General features: G+C 34.5%; 6 protein-coding genes across 7 annotated transcripts in view; 3 read left to right on the top strand and 3 right to left on the bottom strand.

Moving 5' to 3' along the window:
* On the bottom strand, positions 1–3,117 carry LOC116347113 (RNA-binding protein spenito-like; the record flags this gene model as incomplete). The annotated part of the gene is made up of 5 exons (XM_031777548.1): positions 2,883–3,117; positions 1,431–2,007; positions 1,146–1,268; positions 113–970; positions 1–38 (listed from the first exon to the last, which is right to left on the bottom strand). Coding segments are annotated over exons 2-5 (1,593 nt in total), but the record flags the coding sequence as incomplete, so codon positions are not given.
* A 1,151-nt stretch (positions 3,118–4,268) lies between these two features.
* Positions 4,269–5,860, top strand: LOC116347059 (proteasome inhibitor PI31 subunit-like). Its single transcript, XM_031777458.1, has 5 exons — positions 4,269–4,554; positions 4,753–4,911; positions 5,024–5,298; positions 5,374–5,513; positions 5,589–5,860. The coding sequence occupies exons 1-5, from the start codon at positions 4,408–4,410 to the stop codon at positions 5,708–5,710; spliced, it is 843 nt and encodes a 280-aa protein (XP_031633318.1). The 5' UTR covers positions 4,269–4,407; the 3' UTR covers positions 5,711–5,860.
* LOC116347058 lies at positions 5,858–7,544 on the bottom strand. The gene has a single exon (XM_031777456.1). The coding sequence runs from the start codon at positions 7,371–7,373 to the stop codon at positions 6,036–6,038; it is 1,338 nt and encodes a 445-aa protein (XP_031633316.1). The 5' UTR covers positions 7,374–7,544; the 3' UTR covers positions 5,858–6,035.
* A 1,162-nt stretch (positions 7,545–8,706) lies between these two features.
* LOC116346815 (coatomer subunit alpha) lies at positions 8,707–13,991 on the top strand. Of its 2 annotated transcripts, none has more exons than XM_031777044.1 (6): positions 8,707–8,958; positions 9,085–9,232; positions 9,306–9,573; positions 10,439–10,885; positions 10,984–12,501; positions 12,581–13,991. In XM_031777044.1, the coding sequence occupies exons 1-6, from the start codon at positions 8,879–8,881 to the stop codon at positions 13,801–13,803; spliced, it is 3,684 nt and encodes a 1,227-aa protein (XP_031632904.1). In that variant the 5' UTR covers positions 8,707–8,878; the 3' UTR covers positions 13,804–13,991. The 2 variants fall into 2 exon arrangements, with proteins under 2 accessions (XP_031632904.1, XP_031632903.1); XM_031777043.1 differs by having other exon boundaries at positions 9,306–9,600.
* A 201-nt stretch (positions 13,992–14,192) lies between these two features.
* On the bottom strand, positions 14,193–17,871 carry LOC116346817 (mediator of RNA polymerase II transcription subunit 16). Its single transcript, XM_031777045.1, has 12 exons — positions 17,651–17,871; positions 17,395–17,559; positions 16,987–17,324; positions 16,768–16,920; positions 16,536–16,703; positions 16,282–16,466; positions 16,039–16,185; positions 15,439–15,970; positions 15,173–15,366; positions 14,889–15,087; positions 14,697–14,815; positions 14,193–14,623 (listed from the first exon to the last, which is right to left on the bottom strand). Exons 1-12 carry the CDS (start codon positions 17,713–17,715, stop codon positions 14,363–14,365), a joined length of 2,526 nt encoding a protein of 841 aa, XP_031632905.1. The 5' UTR covers positions 17,716–17,871; the 3' UTR covers positions 14,193–14,362.
* A 682-nt stretch (positions 17,872–18,553) lies between these two features.
* LOC116347170 (protein daughterless) overlaps positions 18,554–19,999 on the top strand; it is a 72,512-nt gene continuing 71,066 nt past the window's right edge. Inside the window, exon 1 of the mRNA XM_031777687.1 lies at positions 18,554–18,786. Coding sequence (XP_031633547.1) covers positions 18,705–18,786 — 82 coding nt within the window. The 5' untranslated portion in view covers positions 18,554–18,704. The remainder of the gene's footprint in view (positions 18,787–19,999) is intronic.

The following is a 19,999-nucleotide window of genomic DNA, read 5'->3' as shown; positions in this document are numbered from 1 at the left end:
CCATTCTTCTTCTGGTGGTGGACGATGACTTTCATGTCCTATTTTAAAAGATTTTAAATTGTGTTTGTTAGTGATGAATGCAAAATTTGTTTCCATTTAAATTGTAATTTACCCGAATATGCACCACGATAGCTGCCTCTTCCGCGTCCACGTCCACGATATCCACCTCTGGGAACATACGGTGGATAATAGCCACCACCCTCTTCATAATGGTGTGGTTCATGGTAATCATAATCTGGTCGACGATAGTGTTCAGTTTGTTCTTCATATGCACCAGTTGGTGGTTTCGGTTTAAATGCAGGTGTTGTTGGTGGATTTGGATCGGAGAAATCAATGCGCAAACGTCTATCTGGTCCACCTAATGCAAAACCTCTCATTTCTTTGACTGCCGCTTGAGCAGCCTCAATTGATTCATATAAAATGTATGCTTGAATGTCACCCTTTTGATATTCAATCTTCTTAATTACACCGAAACGATCAAATTCACGTTCAAGCTGTGTATGCGATGTCCATGAACCTAAGCCACCAACCCAGATGCGTGTGGTGGGCGTTGCTTTTCCATAACCAATTTTGCATTGGAACTTTCCAATGTATTGACCGGACAATTCAACTTTGGCACGATGAGCCATATCCAAATTTTGAAAACGAACGAATGCAAATGCATTGCCTGTTCCAGGTGCCGGACGTTTTATGTCGATATCTTCTAAAGTGCCATATTTACCGAAGATACGACGCAATTCTTCTTCCGAAATATTAATTTCAAGATTTCCAGCAAACAAAGTTCGAGTTGCCAATGGATCTTCCTCTGGTTGCACGTGATGCAAGTAATTCGGAAATTTATTTTCTTTTTTATTTTCGGGCACTGGATGACGCGGTATAATATGCCGTGGAACATAATGATGATGTGGTGGTGGATGCATATGAGGTGGAGGATGAGCATGATGCATTGGTGGTCCACGTGGCATATAAACTGCACAATATTTTCAAAAATAGTTTAACGAATGAAATTATTTTGTTTTTATTCTTTCACTATACTGTTCAACGGATGTTTTTTTTTATTTCCATTTTATACAATATAGATGATATGATACCACAAGTCGATAAATGACATTACTCGGTAAGCATGTGAATAATTTCAAATTTACCTGATTCATGATGCATTGGTGGCCGAAATTCTCTTGGATGATGCATCACATGCGGCGGTGGTCCACCGTAACGTTCATACATTTCAGGTGGCACACGACGACGATCGGGCACAGGTGATGCACCTGAAGATATTATTCAGATACAAAACATACTATTTAATATTGTGAAACCAATACATAAAACACATAATCAAACGCAAATCATAAAAAAAGGTTTAGGTTTTGTTTTATTTTCTCTGATCAATAAAACTTTATCGATTTTGTCAACAAAATTTTAATATTTACCATAGTAAGGTCGTTCATATTCCGGTGAAATGGATCGTTTGTATTCATATTTGCTACGTGATTCATAGACTGGTTCAACCAGCGCAACTTTATCGTATAGAACAATTCTTGGTTTGGCATGTTTTGCTTCTCGTGCATCTTCTGATGTGCGGAAACAAACATATGCAACACGTTCTTCAAGATCATGTGAAATGCGAATGCTAAAGTCGCCAAATTTCTTATATTCACGAAACAATGTTTCCTTGATAAATTCGTCACTTGCTTTTGGATGTAATGGACTGACACAAAGCACTTTGTACGGATGTCCACGTTCATGTGGCGGTTCACGCGGTACGCGAACATATTCTTCACGATGCGGTGATATATAACGTACACGCGGGCTTGGCGTTCGAGCCACCCGGCGTCGTAAACGATCTGGACTCATCCGTTCATCTGAACTATCATCGTATCGTCCCATACTTCCTGGTCTACCACGTTTTGTTCGTAATGGAGATTCGCGCGAAGCGCTACGTTTCATATTATGAATTTTAACCGTGATGCGATCTCTCTCCGCCGCTTCCCGAATACTACTCATGAGCTAAACAATGTACAATTTTTAATTAATATTCGTGTGGTGATGGTGATTATGATGATTTTGTTTGGTTGTTTTTTTTTTATTTTTTTATTTTTTTTGAACGGTGAATTGACAATAAACAATGCACAAAATGTTTTATGAAATGCTATTTATCGTTGGCTGCGTCTGGTATCGGCGATATAAACAATTAACACCACTTTTAAAAAATTCGGTCGATTATCTAAGAACATAAAAAGAAATGAAACACACGACATTAACTAAAAGAGCAATTTTATTCAATTCTCTCAACTATAGTTAAACTACGCACAACACATCACACACAATCACAGCCCCACGTCACTACGTCAAACTCATTTAACGATAGAAGGAACAAAACACTATTAGTTCTTTATTTATTATTCATTTAAAATAATTTCATATCAGATTGAAACATGTTTAATTAATGACGCGCCCATTCATTGCTATGAGGCTTTTTTTTTGTTCATTGGCCAAATACACTCTTTTACCATATGCACATATTAATATTGAAATGCATTCATCTATGTTTATTATATTTTCTTTTGTTTCATTTAATTTTTATAACACAATCATAAAAATGTCAATTAGTATATTTCGTTGAAATTTTCATTGGAAATTTGAAAAATAAAATAAATGTATTAGAAATGAAGATAAATAGATATAGAATTTTGAAATATTAAACCATCAAATTAAAATGGCTACCGCTTTGGTTTGAAGGTGAGACATGCCCAGCAAGTAAAAAAAAATCTTTTTTGATCTCTCTACGTACAAACACCATTGAAATGCATTTTTAATCGAGAGAACAAAAAAATAAGCGATATTGCTCGATATTATAAGTTTGCATTAAATCTAAAACTCACCACTTATAAAACAATCTGTATTGGAATTTATGTTCGTTTGTTTTTTAGTATTTTCCAGCACTTTTTTGAATAAATTGCACCTTTCTGCATAAAATACCGAACTTAAAGAAAAAGAATTTTAAACAATTTATCTTTTTTATGTATCAAATTCGATTCGTTGTGTGTACAATGAAAAGCAGACAAAAATGGCGTTTCGGATCGACTTTTACATTTTGCTTCAATCGTTTTTAGCAATATTACTGTCGCACAGAAACGTGCATGTGTAAGTGTGTGACATATGAACGATAAAAAATTAAGGCGTCTCAGTTCAATAGTTGTATAATTTTCCGATAGATGTGCCAATTCATGTTCGATCAAAGAAAAATTGTTCAAATTATGTTGAAATCGAAAATTTCCATATTTCTTGCGTTTACAACACAATAAGCATCTAAACAATTTTCTGGTGAATTTTTCTGCATTTTTTGCATTGGTTTTTATTCATATAATCAATGCAGCGAATTGGCATATCAGAATTTGCTATTGGCGAACAACTTCATTGTGAATCTTTGTTTGAAATTATTATTGTTTAAATTCATATGAAATGCATTGAATGAAAAAGACGGAAAAATTCTCTCAAATTCAAAAATGAAAAACTATCTCGTGAATTATGCAAGATGAAAAGATATCGTTGGCCGAAATGTTTGGATGGGAATGGTTGCAATAAGTAACTCAATCGTGTTAAGATTGTTGACAAAATGTTTAAGATAGCGGGAACCTTTTCAAACCATTTTTGAAGAACTGAAATTTTATCTAAACTTGAACAAAAATCTACTGCATTTGATTTTGCATTCGAATATTGATTTATTATTATTTGGTTTGGTCATTTCAAAATTTCAGGAAAGCGAATCAAATAAATCCATAAGCAATTTTTGTATCAAAGGCATCGCGAAAGCGATTCGCGACATATTGTTAACACTAGTTCCAAATGTAATAAAAAATCTTAAGTGGTTAAAAAAAGCCGATGATCAGAAAAACAAATAGATATAATTACGCGAATGGGAATCGAAAAAAAATTGGAGAAAAAATTGATAAAAAACCAATTTCATTGTATAAATTGCGTTTACAAAAGTGTATTTCTTTATGATTTTTGATAAAAAAAAGTGGATGGAAAACATTTTCATTGTTTTTTTATTAATTCATGCAGTTTCGCACAATAAATAAAATCAATAAATTTTGTTGATACTCAATTAGATAAAAAAAAATATTTCTATCTGATAAAAAGTTTCGACTTCAATATTCAAATCGAAGCGGGAGCATTCAATGCAGTGAAGTTGTATGTGAATCCATAAAAAAATATGAAAATCCATTGGCAGCGGCAACAACTTCATCATAAATCTTTGTTCGAAAAAAAATCGTGTGTCAAAAAGAAAATATCATTGTTTTGATTCAATAGTAAAAGGAGAGAAGAGTTCGGAAATTTTGTTTTTCTGCAATTAAAAGAGCCAACGACCAATTGAAAATCGTGTGAATTATCAACGAATAAAGGATGTCGGTGACCGAGATGATTGGATGGGATTTGCTGTATAAGCTCATCGCACAAGATTTAAAGACCGAAACGGACATAATAGTTGCAGTAACTCATTGGTATTTGATAAAACAGGCTGGTTTTCGGTGTTTAGGAACAGGCGATGAGGTACGAATAAGCTATTAATTTTACAAGCAAATCATTTACAATCAAATTATGATCAATATATGCATGAAATGATTTGAAATCTGTATTGAAAAAAAATTGCGTAGTTGATTACTATTTTCCACATCTATAGTATATACACACATACACACAATTTGTGTAATTAACGATATAATTTGTCAATCTATTTTTGTCTCTCAGAAAACATTACGTGACAACGAAGAGGATAACAGTACCGAAACCTTACCGGACAACTGGAATGAAAATAGCACTGCGTACTCCATAAGATATGTGCACGATCACAAAGTCTACATTTTATTGGGAACGGTTGCAAACGACACAATCATTCTAAATTTGTTGGTAAGTTATCTCTCTGGAGATATGGAGAATTAATCATTTCTAATCAGTTGTTTGGCGTATTTTCAAATATTGATTTTAATTCTCATTTTGTTCGTTTCAATTTCATTTTCAGAACGGTGAACCACTTAAAGTCACAAACACAGCACTTCATATCAAAGATACTGTGAAAGCGATGCATGGAAATTTATTAACACTAGTTCCAGACGTTAGAAATGTTTTAGGCCGTTTAAAACGTGAACTACTTGAGCCGGTTATAGCGTTTGACAACAATACAAAAACGTCAGAAACACAAACAATAACCCCAGAACCACCGCGTTGCTCAAGAGGAATTCCCGATCCCGACATTTTGCCAAACACAACACCAGACGTGCTACGAGTTCAACCAAGGTAATTTTTATAGAGTGCACAGTTTTTTTTTCTATGATTGCAATTTTAATCATTTATTGTGCATACGCTTTACAGAATTCTCGATCCTTTGAGAGACATTGGACGCGGCGACTTAGATCCATTGAATCGTGGCGGTGGTGGCATGTTATTCAATCCACCATTTAACAATCCAAATATAATGCAACCACAAGGCCCAGATCGAAATCGTTTTCCAGGTATCACATTCGTTTACGAAACTGCAACTTTGTTGATTGAACATGTGATTCAATTTTTTTTATTTTTTTAAATAGGTATTGTACCGGGTGCTCGATTCGATCCATTTGGACCAATGGATCCATTCAATAACACACGACGACCAGGACCAAATCCGGATCATTTACCGCCTCCCGGCTTTGAAGATATGTTCATGTAAATTCAGTTTATTTGTGGAACAACAAGGACATCATCAGCCGTAAAATTCTCCACATTTATAAATTAATGCAACGCCGAATGTTATTTTCTCGCCTCTTTTCGAAAAGATGATATAAAAAAAAAACACACACACAGAATTCTTTTAAACAAACAAACAACATTGTGGTCTCTAATTATTTATTTATTATTTTCTTACATTCGATAAAGCACATAATTTTTTTAAGAAAAAATGAATCAATGAAAAGTATTGCGAATGATGGATGCGTTTAAGTATCTAGAAAACTAAAAAATAGAACCAATGACTAGCAATTTTGAATTGACTTTTTTTAGTTTTCGCTTCGTAATAAGGCATTCACATGAACACCAATTTGATCGATGTACTCTCGAAATTCCATTGAAACAACCGATCGCCATTCCACCAGATTATCGTTAACATTTTGACTGTGTCTATCATCGCAATCGCTATAATGATTATTGAAAATCAAATTTTTGTTGAGCCTTGAATTGATCGAATTGGCATTCGATGCGACATTATTATTGCGTGTAAAAATGTAATTGCTTTTAAATAGAAAGATTTTATTGCTTTCCGAGCTGACATTCGAACTGATGAGCAAATTGTCCGATAGAATTTTCTTCATCTCATGCCGACATATGGGATTCGTGGGTATTTCCAATTTAACATCCGTTCCGTACGATGGATTCTTCAGCATTTGCAACAATGGTTGTGGCGTTTTTTGTAAATTTCCATTTGTATAAATGTAATCGCGTGGTGTAACAACAGCCGTATATTTAACAGAGTTTGATGTACGTAGTAGACAGTCCATTTCAATTAATTTACGTATGTTGGTTCGTTGGCTTGTATCAAATGGAAAATTAAATGGAAATGCATTGAGTTTGATGCCATGCGAAAAAAGTGTTTGTCTCAATGATAAATCAATTGAAGATGAATCATACACCAGAAATTCGTCAACACCGATCAATTGATGATGAATAAAATATTGCAATAGATTGAATTCCGTGAGAAATGGATTATTGTCAGTCTGATTTCTTGGCACTAAATTAACGCACAATGTCATCGTAAGCAGTTCATCAATATTTTTTCGCTTTAAATTTCGTACATGTATGCGATGCTTTGATTTCGAATTGAGATCAGTGAATATTGCTTGTTTTGGTATTCCGAAATTTTTGTTGACTTTGCACACAAACTTATAGACAATAAAATGTTCACCGTTGCCTGTGTCGTTCGGATTATCGCCAACTATTTCCTCGCGAACAAATACGAATTTTCCTTTTTGCGTTTTATTATCGCCATAATCGAGTTCACATTTAAAACTAACAATTGAATGCTTCAGTCCGATGGCAATGGTTATTAATTCACCGCCCGCCTTCAAATCATTTGGTTTTATCCAGAACGATGAATATGCATGAAATCCATTTCCAATGCGTTGCCATATCGGCAATGGTTCATTGAATTGATATGACGATTCTTGATAGAAATTCGTCTGATTCTCCAAGTGAATCAACGAAATTTCATCTTTACGACCAATGAAATTCACCACATCCAGTACATATTTCAATTGTTTATATTCATTGCGATACATCAATAACACAATAATACTGATGATTGTTATTAATACTAAACATAGCTGCGTATATTTTCGCATATTTACGTTAAATTATTGCTTCTTCGTCAAATCTTCGTTTTGCTCTCAATTCCTTGTGTATGTTCGGGATTTTTTTTTTCACACTAGAAAACTCAATGCACAATTGCACATCCTTTTTGCCGTTTGTGTATTTTTCTTATTTTCTTTCCCTTTTCATTTGACAGATAGACTCATTTTAGCGCATTGCTGTCGGCATAGACACAATCTGTGTGTTCTGTATTTATTGTCGGTTTTATTCTATCCATCGTTTCAAATGTACAAGAATCGAATTAAATACATTTTCTATTTGATTTTTTTTTTCTTCTTCAAATAAATTAAATGAGTGTTTGGTTTTTAATGACTTTGCCCAGCATGATTTCAACAAAAAAGAAAAAACAAACAGAATAAAATACAACTTATGTAATATTTCCTCATTTATGGTGTATGGTAATAACACTGTAATTGTTTAATGTCTCGTTTGAAGATACAGGTTTTATTTTTCGGAATTACTATTTTATGCGTTTTACACTATTTTATCATAAGTGTCGAAAAAAAGATATGCTGAGAGTCATTTTGATTTATATAATTTATATCAGCTTATTTCACAGAAATAATTTCAGAGTTAATAGTTCATTACCATGTCAAAATATCAAGGCGATTTAATCCCCACCGGCTATGGCATGTATCACAATTATATTTGTTTAAGTAAAATTCCTATTTAAATAAAATAATTTGCAATTGGCATAATTTAGTTGAAATCACGCAAAATTGTGTAGCTGTTCGAAATCTTTTTAAATAATTTAATAAAGTTCCAAAATGTTTGACGGTAATATTTTTGTTGATTTGGTAAATTTTGTATTTAAATTAATACAAATGGTGATGAAACTATCTGAACAACCGAATCCAGTTCAAATTGATGGAATTCCACCACCGAGCATGCCAATACCACATCTTGAGTAAGAGTTCAACGGGCTGATGTCCAATGTTTGTCCGGAGCTTGTTTCATTCCAACAATCAGAAAAGAATTTTCCCAAAGAAAAATATTCCAATGAAATTAAAATCCACAATTCAATTCATACATTTTCAAATTATCAATTCGACAAGATTTTTTTCATTATTTTTAAATTGAAATCGGAAAATGTTCAAAAACAAAAACAAAATAAATGTTACATTATTTAAAAAAAGATCAATGTTTTTTTTTATTTCGCGGTTTTCCATACTTTAGAGACTGTAAGTATTTAATTGACATGCAAAATGTTAAGTCCACATTGTGTGTATGTGTGTTTTAGAGTATTCTTGGTGTGTTGCGTACTTCGTTGGCGTGTTTTGACATTTTGAATACTTCATCATTTCACCGATGTATGTTTGCGTGACGTGTCAAGCGAAAAAGAAGTGAATTCAATGAAATATAATTCGGCCAACTGGATTATTTTGTGTTTTTGATCGTTCGAAGTTTTAGTTGAAAACAAAAATAATATTAATCAAATTTATTTGAATTTCGAGTGAAATAAGAAAAGATCAACGACATGCTCGTTAACTTTGAATCAAAATCGGCCCGTGTCAAAGGCATTTCATTTCATCCAAAACGACCGTGGATCTTAGCCAGGTATGTAAAATGATTTCCATAAATGAGCCACGTAACGGGCTATGATTTATTGATACATTTGCATTAAAATCAACACAGTGCATGCTAGAGTGCATGATAATTCAATTATCATTTTTCAAATTGCAGTTTGCATAGTGGTGTAATTCAACTATGGGACTATCGTATGTGTACATTGCTCGAAAAATTCGACGAACATGATGGTCCAGTTCGTGGTATTTGTTTTCACAACCAACAGCCGTTGTTCGTTTCCGGTGGTGATGATTTCAAAATCAAAGTAAGTTGAATGAAAATCAAAAGCAAGTCTAGTCAATATTCATTTCTTTCCTTTTTTATGTGTACGTATGAAGTTTTGGAATTACAAGAAACGTCGTTGCATCTTCACATTGCTTGGCCATTTAGATTATGTGCGTACCACATTTTTCCATCATGAATACCCATGGATTTTGAGTGCGTCCGATGATCAAACGATTCGTATATGGAATTGGCAATCGAGAACATGTATTTCAGTGTTGACTGGCCACAATCACTATGTTATGTGTGCCATGTTCCATCCGGTCGAAGATCAAATTGTGTCGGCTTCATTGGATCAAACAGTTCGCGTTTGGGATATCGCAGGTATTGCGAATAGAGATGGAATGAAAGGTAGGACCAAATTCGAACGAAACAAAATTAATCTTTTTCATACACTCACACATAAAACATACACGAAAAACATAAAACATACACGAAACGACAAAAGAAACCGAAAACAACGAGATGTTTTGAGATACAATACCATTATTTTAGTTAACAAATTCTAATTTTCAAGCTTTCTTCTTTACTCTACCTGTAAGCATTTATTATTGAGCGATAAATGGGCACGTGAAAATGACCACGCTCAACCTCCCGCTAACATAATTTTTAATCATTTGTTTTGTACATAAAAATTAACTAAAATCATATCGTACGATCCGGGATAGAAACTCAATGAACTTAATCGGGTTAGTGTATTCGATTTGAATGAATTTTTCCGCTGGAATTGAATTTATTGCTGAAGAAATGTGTGGAAGTGAAAATGGAAATGGCAAAATTTTATAAAAATTCGGGATTTTTTCCCCATCCATCACACTGTTATCACTTATATGGGTATAAATATGGTTTAGCAATTAAAATTTCCTAAAACGCTTTCATATAGTTATACATAAATGGTTCAAATTTGGTTCTATTACATTTATCTTAGAATTTAAGGCTAGTTTTAGTTTTTGTTGTTGCGGTTGTGTTTTTTTTCTCTCTTTCGATTAATTAATTTCATTTCATAAAATTTAAACAAGATACATGATGCGTAGCGGTAAATATGAAATGAAATTGGGACCGCCGAAGCAGTATTGTTTATTTTAATTTTTTAGCATTAATCATCAACCGATCATATTGTTGTGTTATTTGAAAAAAAAAAGTGGAAGAATTTTGTTTTTTTTTAATTGAATGTTAATGCATGATTTAGGTTTGCGTAAGAAGAATGTGGCACCGGGTCCAGGCGGATTAGAAGATTTACCAAAATTACAAGGAGCAACCGATTTGTTTGGTGTTGCTGATGCGGCCGTGAAGCATGTATTAGAAGGTCATGATCGAGGTGTTAATTGGGCCAGTTTCCATCCATCGTTGCCGCTTATTGTGTCTGGTGCCGATGATCGGCAAATCAAACTCTGGCGCATGAATGAATATAAAGCATGGGAAGTCGACACATTCCGTGGCCATTACAATAATGTGTCCAGTGTATTGTTCCATCCACGTCAAGAGCTTGTGATATCAAACGGCGAAGATAGAAGTATTCGCGTTTGGGATATGACAAAACGTCAATGTTTGCACACATTCCGACGAGAAAACGAACGGTATTGGATTCTTACGGCGCATCCATCATTAAATTTATTTGCGGCCGGTCATGATGGCGGTAAGCATTTTCACATTTTATTTAAGCACTTTTTGCGCAAAAGATTTACTCGAAAACATTTACAAATTTTTTGTTATTGTTGTTGTTAATCATTTCAGGTATGATTGTTTTCAAATTGGAACGTGAGCGTCCTGCATACGCTGTGCATGGAAATATTTTGTATTATGTAAAAGATCGTTTCTTGCGTAAATTGGATTTTACCACCACAAATCAATCGGTCGTGATGCAGCTGCGTGGCGGTTCAAAATCACCCGTACACAGTATGTCATATAATCCAGCTTTGAATGCAATTTTGATTTGTACGCGTACGGCAAATCTTGAAAATAGCACCTATGATCTGTACAGCATTCCAAAAGATTCGGATTCAAATCAACACAATGAAACCGAAAGTAAACGTTCGTCGGGAATAACAGCATTATGGGTGGCACGTAATCGATTCGCTGTACTTGATCGTAACAATCAATTGGTGGTGAAAAATTTCAAAAATGAAGTCACCAAAAAATGTATGTCACAGTGTGAAGATATTTTCTATGCTGGTACTGGCATGCTACTGTTGAAAGATGCTGATTCTGTGACATTGTTCGATGTACAACAGCTTCGTGTTATTGCCACAGTGAAAATAGCCAAATGTCGTTATGTTGTATGGTCGGCAGATATGTCACATGTTGCTCTATTGGCCAAACATACAGTCAGCATTTGTAGCCGTAATATGGATTTGTTGTGTTCAATTCATGAGAATACACGTGTTAAATCGGGCGCCTGGGACGATTCAGGTGTATTCATTTACACAACAAGCAATCATATCAAATATGCAATTACAAATGGTGATCACGGCATCATTCGAACATTGGACCTTCCGATTTATATTACACGTGTCAAAGGTACCGAAGTTTTCTGTTTGGATCGTGAATGCCGTACGCGTGTGCTCAACATCGATCCAACTGAATTCAAATTCAAATTGGCATTGATCAATCGCAAATACGAAGAAGTGTTGCATATGGTGCGCAATGCCCGTTTGGTTGGTCAAAGTATTATTGCCTACCTACAGCAAAAGGGTTATCCAGAAGTTGCTTTGCACTTTGTAAAAGATGAAAAGACACGATTCAGTCTGGCATTGGAATGTGGTAACATCGAAGTGGCCTTGGAAGCAGCCAAATCATTGGATGATAAAGATAGTTGGGATCGTTTGGGTCAAGCGGCATTAATGCAAGGAAACCACCAGGTCGTTGAAATGAGCTATCAACGCACCAAAAACTTTGACAAACTTTCATTCTTGTATTTGATTACTGGCAATTTGGAGAAATTGAAGAAAATGAATAAAATCGCTGAAATTCGAAAAGATGTTTCGGCACAATATCAAGGTGCTTTGCTATTGGGTGATGTTAAAGAGCGCATTTCGATTTTAAAGAATTGCGGACAAAATTCGTTGGCTTATTTGACAGCGGCCACAAATGGTTATGAGGACGAGGCAAAGGAATTGGCCGATGTCATAACCGCTGATGGGAAAGCGCTGCCAGAACCAAATACCAATGCGGTTTTGTTGAATCCACCGCTTCCAGTGCAACAAGCCGAAAGCAATTGGCCACTGTTGACTGTTACACGAGGTTTCTTTGAAGGTAATTTCTCTTAAATTCTTATCAACAAAAGAAAAACATATTAATACTCGATTTTTTTCTTCAAAAATCTATGACACAGGAGCAATGTTGTCACGTGGAGCACAAAATGTACACCAAGCATTGACAGCAGTTGAGTCAACAATTGATGAGGGAGCCGGCGATGGTTGGGGTGCCGATGCGGATATTGGTTTGGGTGACGACGAGGATGATGACATGAAAGATGCCCTTGAAACCGTGGAAGGTGACAATGAAGGGCCTGGATGGGATGTTGGCGATGAAGATCTCGATATTCCCGAAGAAATTGCGGCCAAAATGTCAGCGGTTAGCATTAGCAACGATGGAAATTTTGAAGCACCAAATCGTGGTCCAAGTTATACACAATATTGGGCAAATAATACAAACTTAGTTGCCGATCATTTGCGTGCCGGTTCACTTGAGTCCGCATTCCGTTTGCTCAATGATCAAGTCGGTGTTGTACAATTCGAGCCATTTAAAGAAATTTTCATGCAATTCTTCATTGGTGCACGCACTTCATATTCAGCATTGCCAAGCTTAGATCCATTGTTTGGGCATCCACAACGTAATTGGAAAGAAGCAAATGTTAAAAAAGCCCATCCAACTGTTTATGTAAAACTTAACGATTTAATTCAACGGCTACAGGCATGCTATCAATTAACAACAGCTGGAAAATTCACGGAGGCAATTAGTAAATTGCAGTCAATATTAGTTTCAATTCCATTGCTTGTGGTTGAAAATCGACAAGAAATTGCCGAAGCTCAACAGCTATTAAGTATTTGTCGTGAGTATGTGGTTGGCATCAAAATGGAAACGAATCGCAAAGGTTTGCCAAATGCAACGCTTGACGATAAGAAACGTCATTGTGAAATGGCCGCATATTTTTCACATTGTAATTTACAACCAGTCCATCAAATTTTAACACTGCGAACGGCATTGAATATGTTCTTCAAGTTAAAGAACTTTAAAACGGCCGCTTCATTTGCCCGACGATTACTTGAGCTCGGTCCAAGACCAGAAGTTGCGCAACAAGCTCGTAAAATTTTACAAGCATGCGAATTGAACCTCACCGACGAACACGCACTCGAATACGATGAACATAATCCATTCAATTTGTGTGCCAACACATTCAAACCGATTTACAAAGGTAAACCGGAAGAGAAATGCCCATTATGCGGTGCATCGTATCAACCAACATTCAAAGGAACATTGTGTAATGTATGCGAAGTCGCCGAAGTTGGCAAAGATGTAGTTGGACTTAGAATATCACCATTGCAGTTTAGATAAATATTAACCCAATCCAAATTTCTTTATTAATCAACCAATTTTACTTTGATAAGAAAAAAAAAACTATAATTAAAGCATTTATACGGTCATAAAAAATGTAACGACTGTCGGAAATTTAAGAGAAAATTTCGTTGTATTATTTCATCCTGTAAACGTTGATTTATAAATATCAAACAATCAATCAATAATTTAAAGTGGTTTCATTTCTTTAATGGCTGATAATTCAGAGGCTCAAATGGTAAAAATTGCAAACCTCATAAGGTCAGACTATGATCATTAATCAGATCAATGATTAAGATCAATGAATTATACAGAGTGATTAAAAAAAAACTACCTCTCTTTATTTCTGTTGATTACAAAAATATTCAACAGATTAATTCATCACTCAATTCAATTTGATATAGAGCAACGGATTTTCATTTATTTAACGAATAATTTCCAACAAAATTACTCGTGGCATGTTGTAAATGAACAGTTAAAATAAAGTACATGAATTTGTCATAATATTAAATATTTAGTTTAAAATTTATTTAAATCTAGATGAAAGACATTACAGAATTTAGCTGACATAAAGACGCCAAAAACCACCACAACGGCATCCGCTTGACCAACGTAATTCCCATGATCGCATGGCCGGTGTGCGTGCCACACTATTTAAACTACTGTAAGCACCGCATCTTGTGCATCGTCGAACGGCACCTGGCTTTTTCCCCAATTGTATGTGACGAATGGAATCGACAATATTTTCTGACATGCCACCTTCATTCGGTGCAACTTCGGAATTCAATTTCAAGCAATTCGGTTCTGTATTGTATTCAAACTGAAATAGAATCAAACAATTAACAATTAAATGATACTCAATAATCTTATCTAAAGTTTAAATATTGTCTTACACGTAGTGGAAGATTGCTATTTGTAAGATAAAACATAATTGGCGATGCTATACAGTACTGAGATGAGATAAGTTGAAGTTGTGGAATGAGCACTTGACTTGGCAGCAAGCAACATTCGTCTAGATGAGTGAAAATAAAAAGAAATGTGAAAATTGAAGCGTCGTTTGTTGAATAAAAATTGAAGCCACTAACCGAGTAACACTTCATCAGGTTCGTTTGGATTTAAAGTTAAACGTGTTAATAATTTATACAATGTGGCCAATACATCGAGGTTTTCGGCAGAACGTGAAAATACCGGCAAGCATTGTGATCGAACCAATCCCCACATGCGCATCACAACCAACAATTCCCGAATGCTATTCAATGCAACGATATCTTTGCTAATGTCATACTGAAAAAAAAAATCATTGAAATTGTAAGGAATTAGATGTATTTCTTAATTGAGGAAATGAAGACTTTAAAACAAGTACACATACACCGGTGCTCCGATTCATTCCACTCATGCCACGGCTATCGGGAAGTTTTGCCAAAATATTCAATGCCAAATCGGCAACCCATTGAATGAGTTGCTGTAAACTTTGCAGCGTTGAAGCTTCAACAGAAAATTCTTTTACTTCAAGTCCCAACAACAATCGATCAATATCAGCCGGTACCGATTCGGATAAAACCACTGCAAAAGGAAAACGACAATTTATGAGTACGAATAAAGAACGAAAAAAAAACTGTCTGCTGATGTATTTACTTGCTAGATTTTCAGCCGGTCCTTTATCATGACTTGACAGCACTGAAGGTCGTAGTAAACTTTTGAAACCAATTAAAATCGAGTGTAACATCAAAAATGATGTTAAATCATGTGCTTTCGGAAGACCAGACACCGAAAGTCGATACAAATTCATTTTCATGGCAAAGAAATTCACATAGAAATATTGCTGAACAAACGCTGGTTGACGCGTAAAATTTTCCGTCAAACGATCGATAATCGCGTCAAGTTGCTGTACTTTAAGTATTAAAAATACGTCGAGCGCATCATAACCGCCAACTAAACAATATTCAAGCAATGAAACCGCATAATTTATGGATAATTGGCCACCGGCCTGTTCTTGATGTGGATAGGAAACACGATAAGTATACAATTGACCTTCGGCATCGACAGCAAGTAATAAATGACCCATCCAGGTTATATCGTGCGCAACAATTGTACTATCTATTTTCGTTTGCTTTGATACGTGGTCGTTTTCATTGCGCCACACGCACGTAAGCGATGCATTTGTTAACTGGTTTTCAAACATGGAAAATATGTTAGGTTTTGAATAATTTAAATAAAATTGATTGCAATTCTTACTCGTTTCAAGGTGTCACGGTGCAAGCAATGTATTGTATTGTCGGCCATCGATACAAAAATATACGATGATGATCCATATTGAAATTTTGATGCACAAATATCAATAATTCGACTTGAATAACGATAATTTACTTGATGCGTCCAAACCTATACAGCCGTTTTAATCGATTCATTTATTAAAGTTATGATTTTCATTGATTCGAAGTAAAAAGAAAGTGAAACGGTCCATGAAAATACACTTACAAATGTTTTAAACACTTCGGTTTTATTCGGTTGCTGGAACAAGTGTTTGAAATGCGAATGGATTGGTGTCGCTTTTTCCATTAAACCCCATAATTCAATGAAACAACCGGATGGCGTTTTAGTACCGACCAACAATGAATCGGAATCTTCACTATATATCCATCTCAAATGAGTGATTGAAATGTCTAAAATTCATGAAAATAAGTAGAATATTCCATATCTCAATGTGAACGTAACCATTCTGAAAAACTTACCTGGTATATCTCTGGCTGCTCCGCCCGTTAGAAAGAAACTGGGCAAACTTTGGCTGGACAATATTAAGTTGTCCATTTGTTTCTTAATCGATACACGATAACAATGAATCATTGTGGACGCTGGATTATCAATTGTACCATTGGCCACAGCCAACATGAAATTTCCATCTTAAGAAACAAAATCAAATCACATCAAAAATCTCTACCAAAACTGAATTAGATTGAAGCTTACTTTTCGAATAGCAAATGTCGGCGATTGTAATAAAATTTCTTGTGCGTCCCAGACTTTGTGTAACCGGTGTCAATATTTGAGGTAAAGTTGGTGGACTAAGACTTGTGGCTAATTTATTAAGATTTGGCAAATCAGGCGGTATTAAGAATGCACCTAATAAACAAAAAAAAATGTGTTAATTTGAATGGCTATGCCTTGCAAATGGTCAAATTGACTTACCCAGCAAACCGGTTGCGGTAACAACTAAAACACCATCGGCTGGAACGCCACCAAATGATCGGCAACTTGGTAAAAATTTGGCTCGTTGAAATTTGTCCATATAGTTTGTAATATCTTTTTTATCCGGCTGAAGTACTAACTTTCGTCCATTATGAAAAAAAGCCGCTTTGATGATATGTTCGCCCGGTAAACGAACATGATAGTACTGAATCCATTCGGACAGAAGATTTTCTTTTTGTACAAATATTTGAATGTTACCGGATATATCACCAACCAAAAGATATTTGCCCAAAATATCCCAATCCAAAATTGAAATGGGGAATTTATTGGTGGTGACCCTGTTTGAACCGAAAGCAACATTGTTGTCAATTCCATGTCATCTTTGGCATTCAATTTATGTGATTATACCTGTATGTAAGCCATGGTGTATTTAAATCGGCCAAATAAACATAAAATCCGCTCAAATGGTTCCCATCGGTTTCATTAATATCTGAGTCTGTTGTGTAGGCAATCACGTTGCGAGTGGATACGGTGCACAATGTCGGCTTTCGATTTTTGTTATTATTGAAAAATCTTGATTTGAAATAAAAAAATATGGAAAACATACAAAAATCAATAGCGATCTATGTATTTGCATAAATATTGGAATTACTTGTGTACTTACGAGTCGAGTATTTGTTGATTATTTTGTGTGCCGGGTTTTTTATGAACAGCATATAGCATTTCCATTATGAATGGATTTAATTATGATTTAAAATATTTATAAGCACACTTGACATATCAGTTTATCGCGGAAAAATTTGGATAAAACTTTAACACTTCATTCAAAATTCAGTATAAAACATACGATAGATTGACAAAAAAAAACACACAAAACGAACAAATTTTATTTGTAACGTCGAGATTATTGAAATTTTTTGTTATTCTTTCAATGTTGCGCATTCAAGTTAAAAAAAAAAACTAATGAAATTGAATGAATGTGTACACATCGAACCGAAGACAAAACAATTAGCGTAGAAATGTCAAGCGGCTTTTATGTTTGACATTACTATGTTTATTCTTTTAGAAAGATAGAGATGAGTAGAGGGGGAGAGGGAGAAGGCAAAAGATGACAACTTCATGTGAAATCTTAAAAATGCCATAATTTGAAGATCTTCAATGGACCCGAGTTTCAATTGAAAATGAAAAGTTTTCAATGCACATCAAAAAAATGGAATTCTATTCAATTATTTAAAAATTGAAAATGATTCCCAATTATCTCATAACTGAATGCAAATCGATAAATAAACAATTATTGAATGTATGTTTTTATGGTAATACTGACCGTATTGCCATAAAATTTCACTTTTTTCTTGGACTGCTATAAAATGTTGTGTTGTGCATGTGTATGCGTGCTATTGGATCGAATGAGATGACATGTGAAGAATAGACAGAGATGAAAATAGTTGTGCGTTGTGTGTATGCGCTGTAATCATTTGGTAACGTATACTATACGATTCACCAATACAAATGCGCACCATTGAACAGTGCATTTTCTCGATCCAGACTCGAAAATACTTTGACTCATTCACAACAGTTTGAAATTGGCGCTGATTAAAAGTGGCAGTGGGCTTTTATACAAAGAAGAGAGACACACGATATATATATACACACATTCTGTGTACTGAGAGCTGTACGCTGTGTATTATTTATTGTAATATTTTTAGTTTTATTTCAAAATGGCGACCAGTGACGATGAACCAATGGCTCTTTATGAAGTTTTTCAAAATTGTTTCAATAAAATCGCAAATAAACAACCTGGTGAGTACAAATTGTAAAATTTTTAACACATGTGCATTACGGACAATCAAAAATTAAAACCAAGTGGCGTACATTTATTGAGAATTTTTTAAATCAAGTGAGCGTATGTGAGTCTACTGTTTTGCTGAAAACAACTGAGAGAGGCGAGATAGTTTGTTACAATACGGGATGTATACAGTCAAAGCGATGCATTTTAACAATATATATGCACAAAAAATATTGAAAATAAAAGCGAAAAAAAACGAAAAGAAAAACATGCACGCAAGAATGAAAATATGAAGATTCAAAGAATGCAAAAAAAAAAAAATGAAATGAAAAATATTGCATAAAACATACCGAATCGGGGAAACGAGCAAATGTAATGAGCAAAAAAAAAAACAATAAATCCATTCTAGATAACTCAAACGAAAACAAAATCAAATGCTGCACAATATAAATACGAACGGGACGATTAAGTTTATGCAAAGTTTTCACAGTCGGCGACTACGACGATGATGAATTACACAAAAAATACGGCACAAGTCAAAACCATTTTAATGAAATAAAAACAAAGTGATGCAAAACAAAACAATTCTCTTCTAATTATGTTTGCGCGAGAGAAAAAAAATCGCAAAATAAACAATAAACATTGGTCATGTATGTGCTTTTAAATCACAATAATAAAAGAAACGTTCTGAGATGAATGCAAAATGCAATCGGAAAAGTTGTTCATATTAAATAAAAAAAATACGAATAAATAAAAACCAAAACAAAGCGAGAAAATTGAGTTTAATGCAGTTGAAAAAAAACCAACAAAGATGTCAATGATTGAATGAATCGCTCTTATCAAATGTTTGAAATGAAATTAAACAAAATAAAAAAAACGATGCTATCAATTGTTATTGTATGCTTCATGCGAGAAAGATGAAAATTCCGAAAGAACAATCCGCTTCTTTTTTCTCGCAAAAGACGAAAACGAAAATGATTCCAATGTATGCAATGTTCGCTTCGTGAAAATCGGTCTCGATTCATCTTATTATAACAAATGCACACAAATTTTTATCGTGATATTGACGCTTGCGTACAATTTTTGTATATGCCAGAGAAATTTTGATGATGAGGATGATGACGATGATGATGATCGGTGATGCCGTTGACATATTCGAATGCTGAACTCTCTCAATGAAAACTTACACCACTTCCACCAATCATATAAATACACACAATCGAAAAT

Source organism: Contarinia nasturtii, unplaced genomic scaffold (assembly GCF_009176525.2).
Source record: "Contarinia nasturtii isolate CC-2019 unplaced genomic scaffold, AAFC_CNas_1.1 Cnas_scaffold_1699, whole genome shotgun sequence".
NCBI classification, from domain to species: domain Eukaryota; kingdom Metazoa; phylum Arthropoda; class Insecta; order Diptera; family Cecidomyiidae; genus Contarinia; species Contarinia nasturtii.
This window is presented reverse-complemented; position numbering and strand designations above follow the sequence as displayed.

What these genes read in the sequence shown, in the direction of transcription:
- LOC116347059 (XM_031777458.1), top strand. Translation starts at nt 4,408, where the DNA reads ATGTCGGTGACCGAGATGATTGGATGGGATTTGCTGTATAAGCTCATC. An exon ending in CAATCATTCTAAATTTGTTG is followed by an intron (nt 4,912 to 5,023) that starts GTAAGTTATCTC and finishes TTTCATTTTCAG; the next exon opens with AACGGTGAACCACTTAAAGT. An exon ending in GTGCTACGAGTTCAACCAAG is followed by an intron (nt 5,299 to 5,373) that starts GTAATTTTTATA and finishes TACGCTTTACAG; the next exon opens with AATTCTCGATCCTTTGAGAG.
- LOC116347058 (XM_031777456.1), bottom strand. Translation starts at nt 7,373, where the DNA reads ATGCGAAAATATACGCAGCTATGTTTAGTATTAATAACAATCATCAGT.
- LOC116346815 (XM_031777043.1), top strand. Translation starts at nt 8,879, where the DNA reads ATGCTCGTTAACTTTGAATCAAAATCGGCCCGTGTCAAAGGCATTTCA. An exon ending in GTGATGATTTCAAAATCAAA is followed by an intron (nt 9,233 to 9,305) that starts GTAAGTTGAATG and finishes GTACGTATGAAG; the next exon opens with TTTTGGAATTACAAGAAACG. An exon ending in TGCGGCCGGTCATGATGGCG is followed by an intron (nt 10,886 to 10,983) that starts GTAAGCATTTTC and finishes TAATCATTTCAG; the next exon opens with GTATGATTGTTTTCAAATTG.
- LOC116346817 (XM_031777045.1), bottom strand. Translation starts at nt 17,715, where the DNA reads ATGGAAATGCTATATGCTGTTCATAAAAAACCCGGCACACAAAATAAT. An exon ending in CGACATTTGCTATTCGAAAA is followed by an intron (nt 16,704 to 16,767) that starts GTAAGCTTCAAT and finishes TTGTTTCTTAAG; the next exon opens with ATGGAAATTTCATGTTGGCT. An exon ending in ATAGCAATCTTCCACTACGT is followed by an intron (nt 14,624 to 14,696) that starts GTAAGACAATAT and finishes ATTCTATTTCAG; the next exon opens with TTTGAATACAATACAGAACC.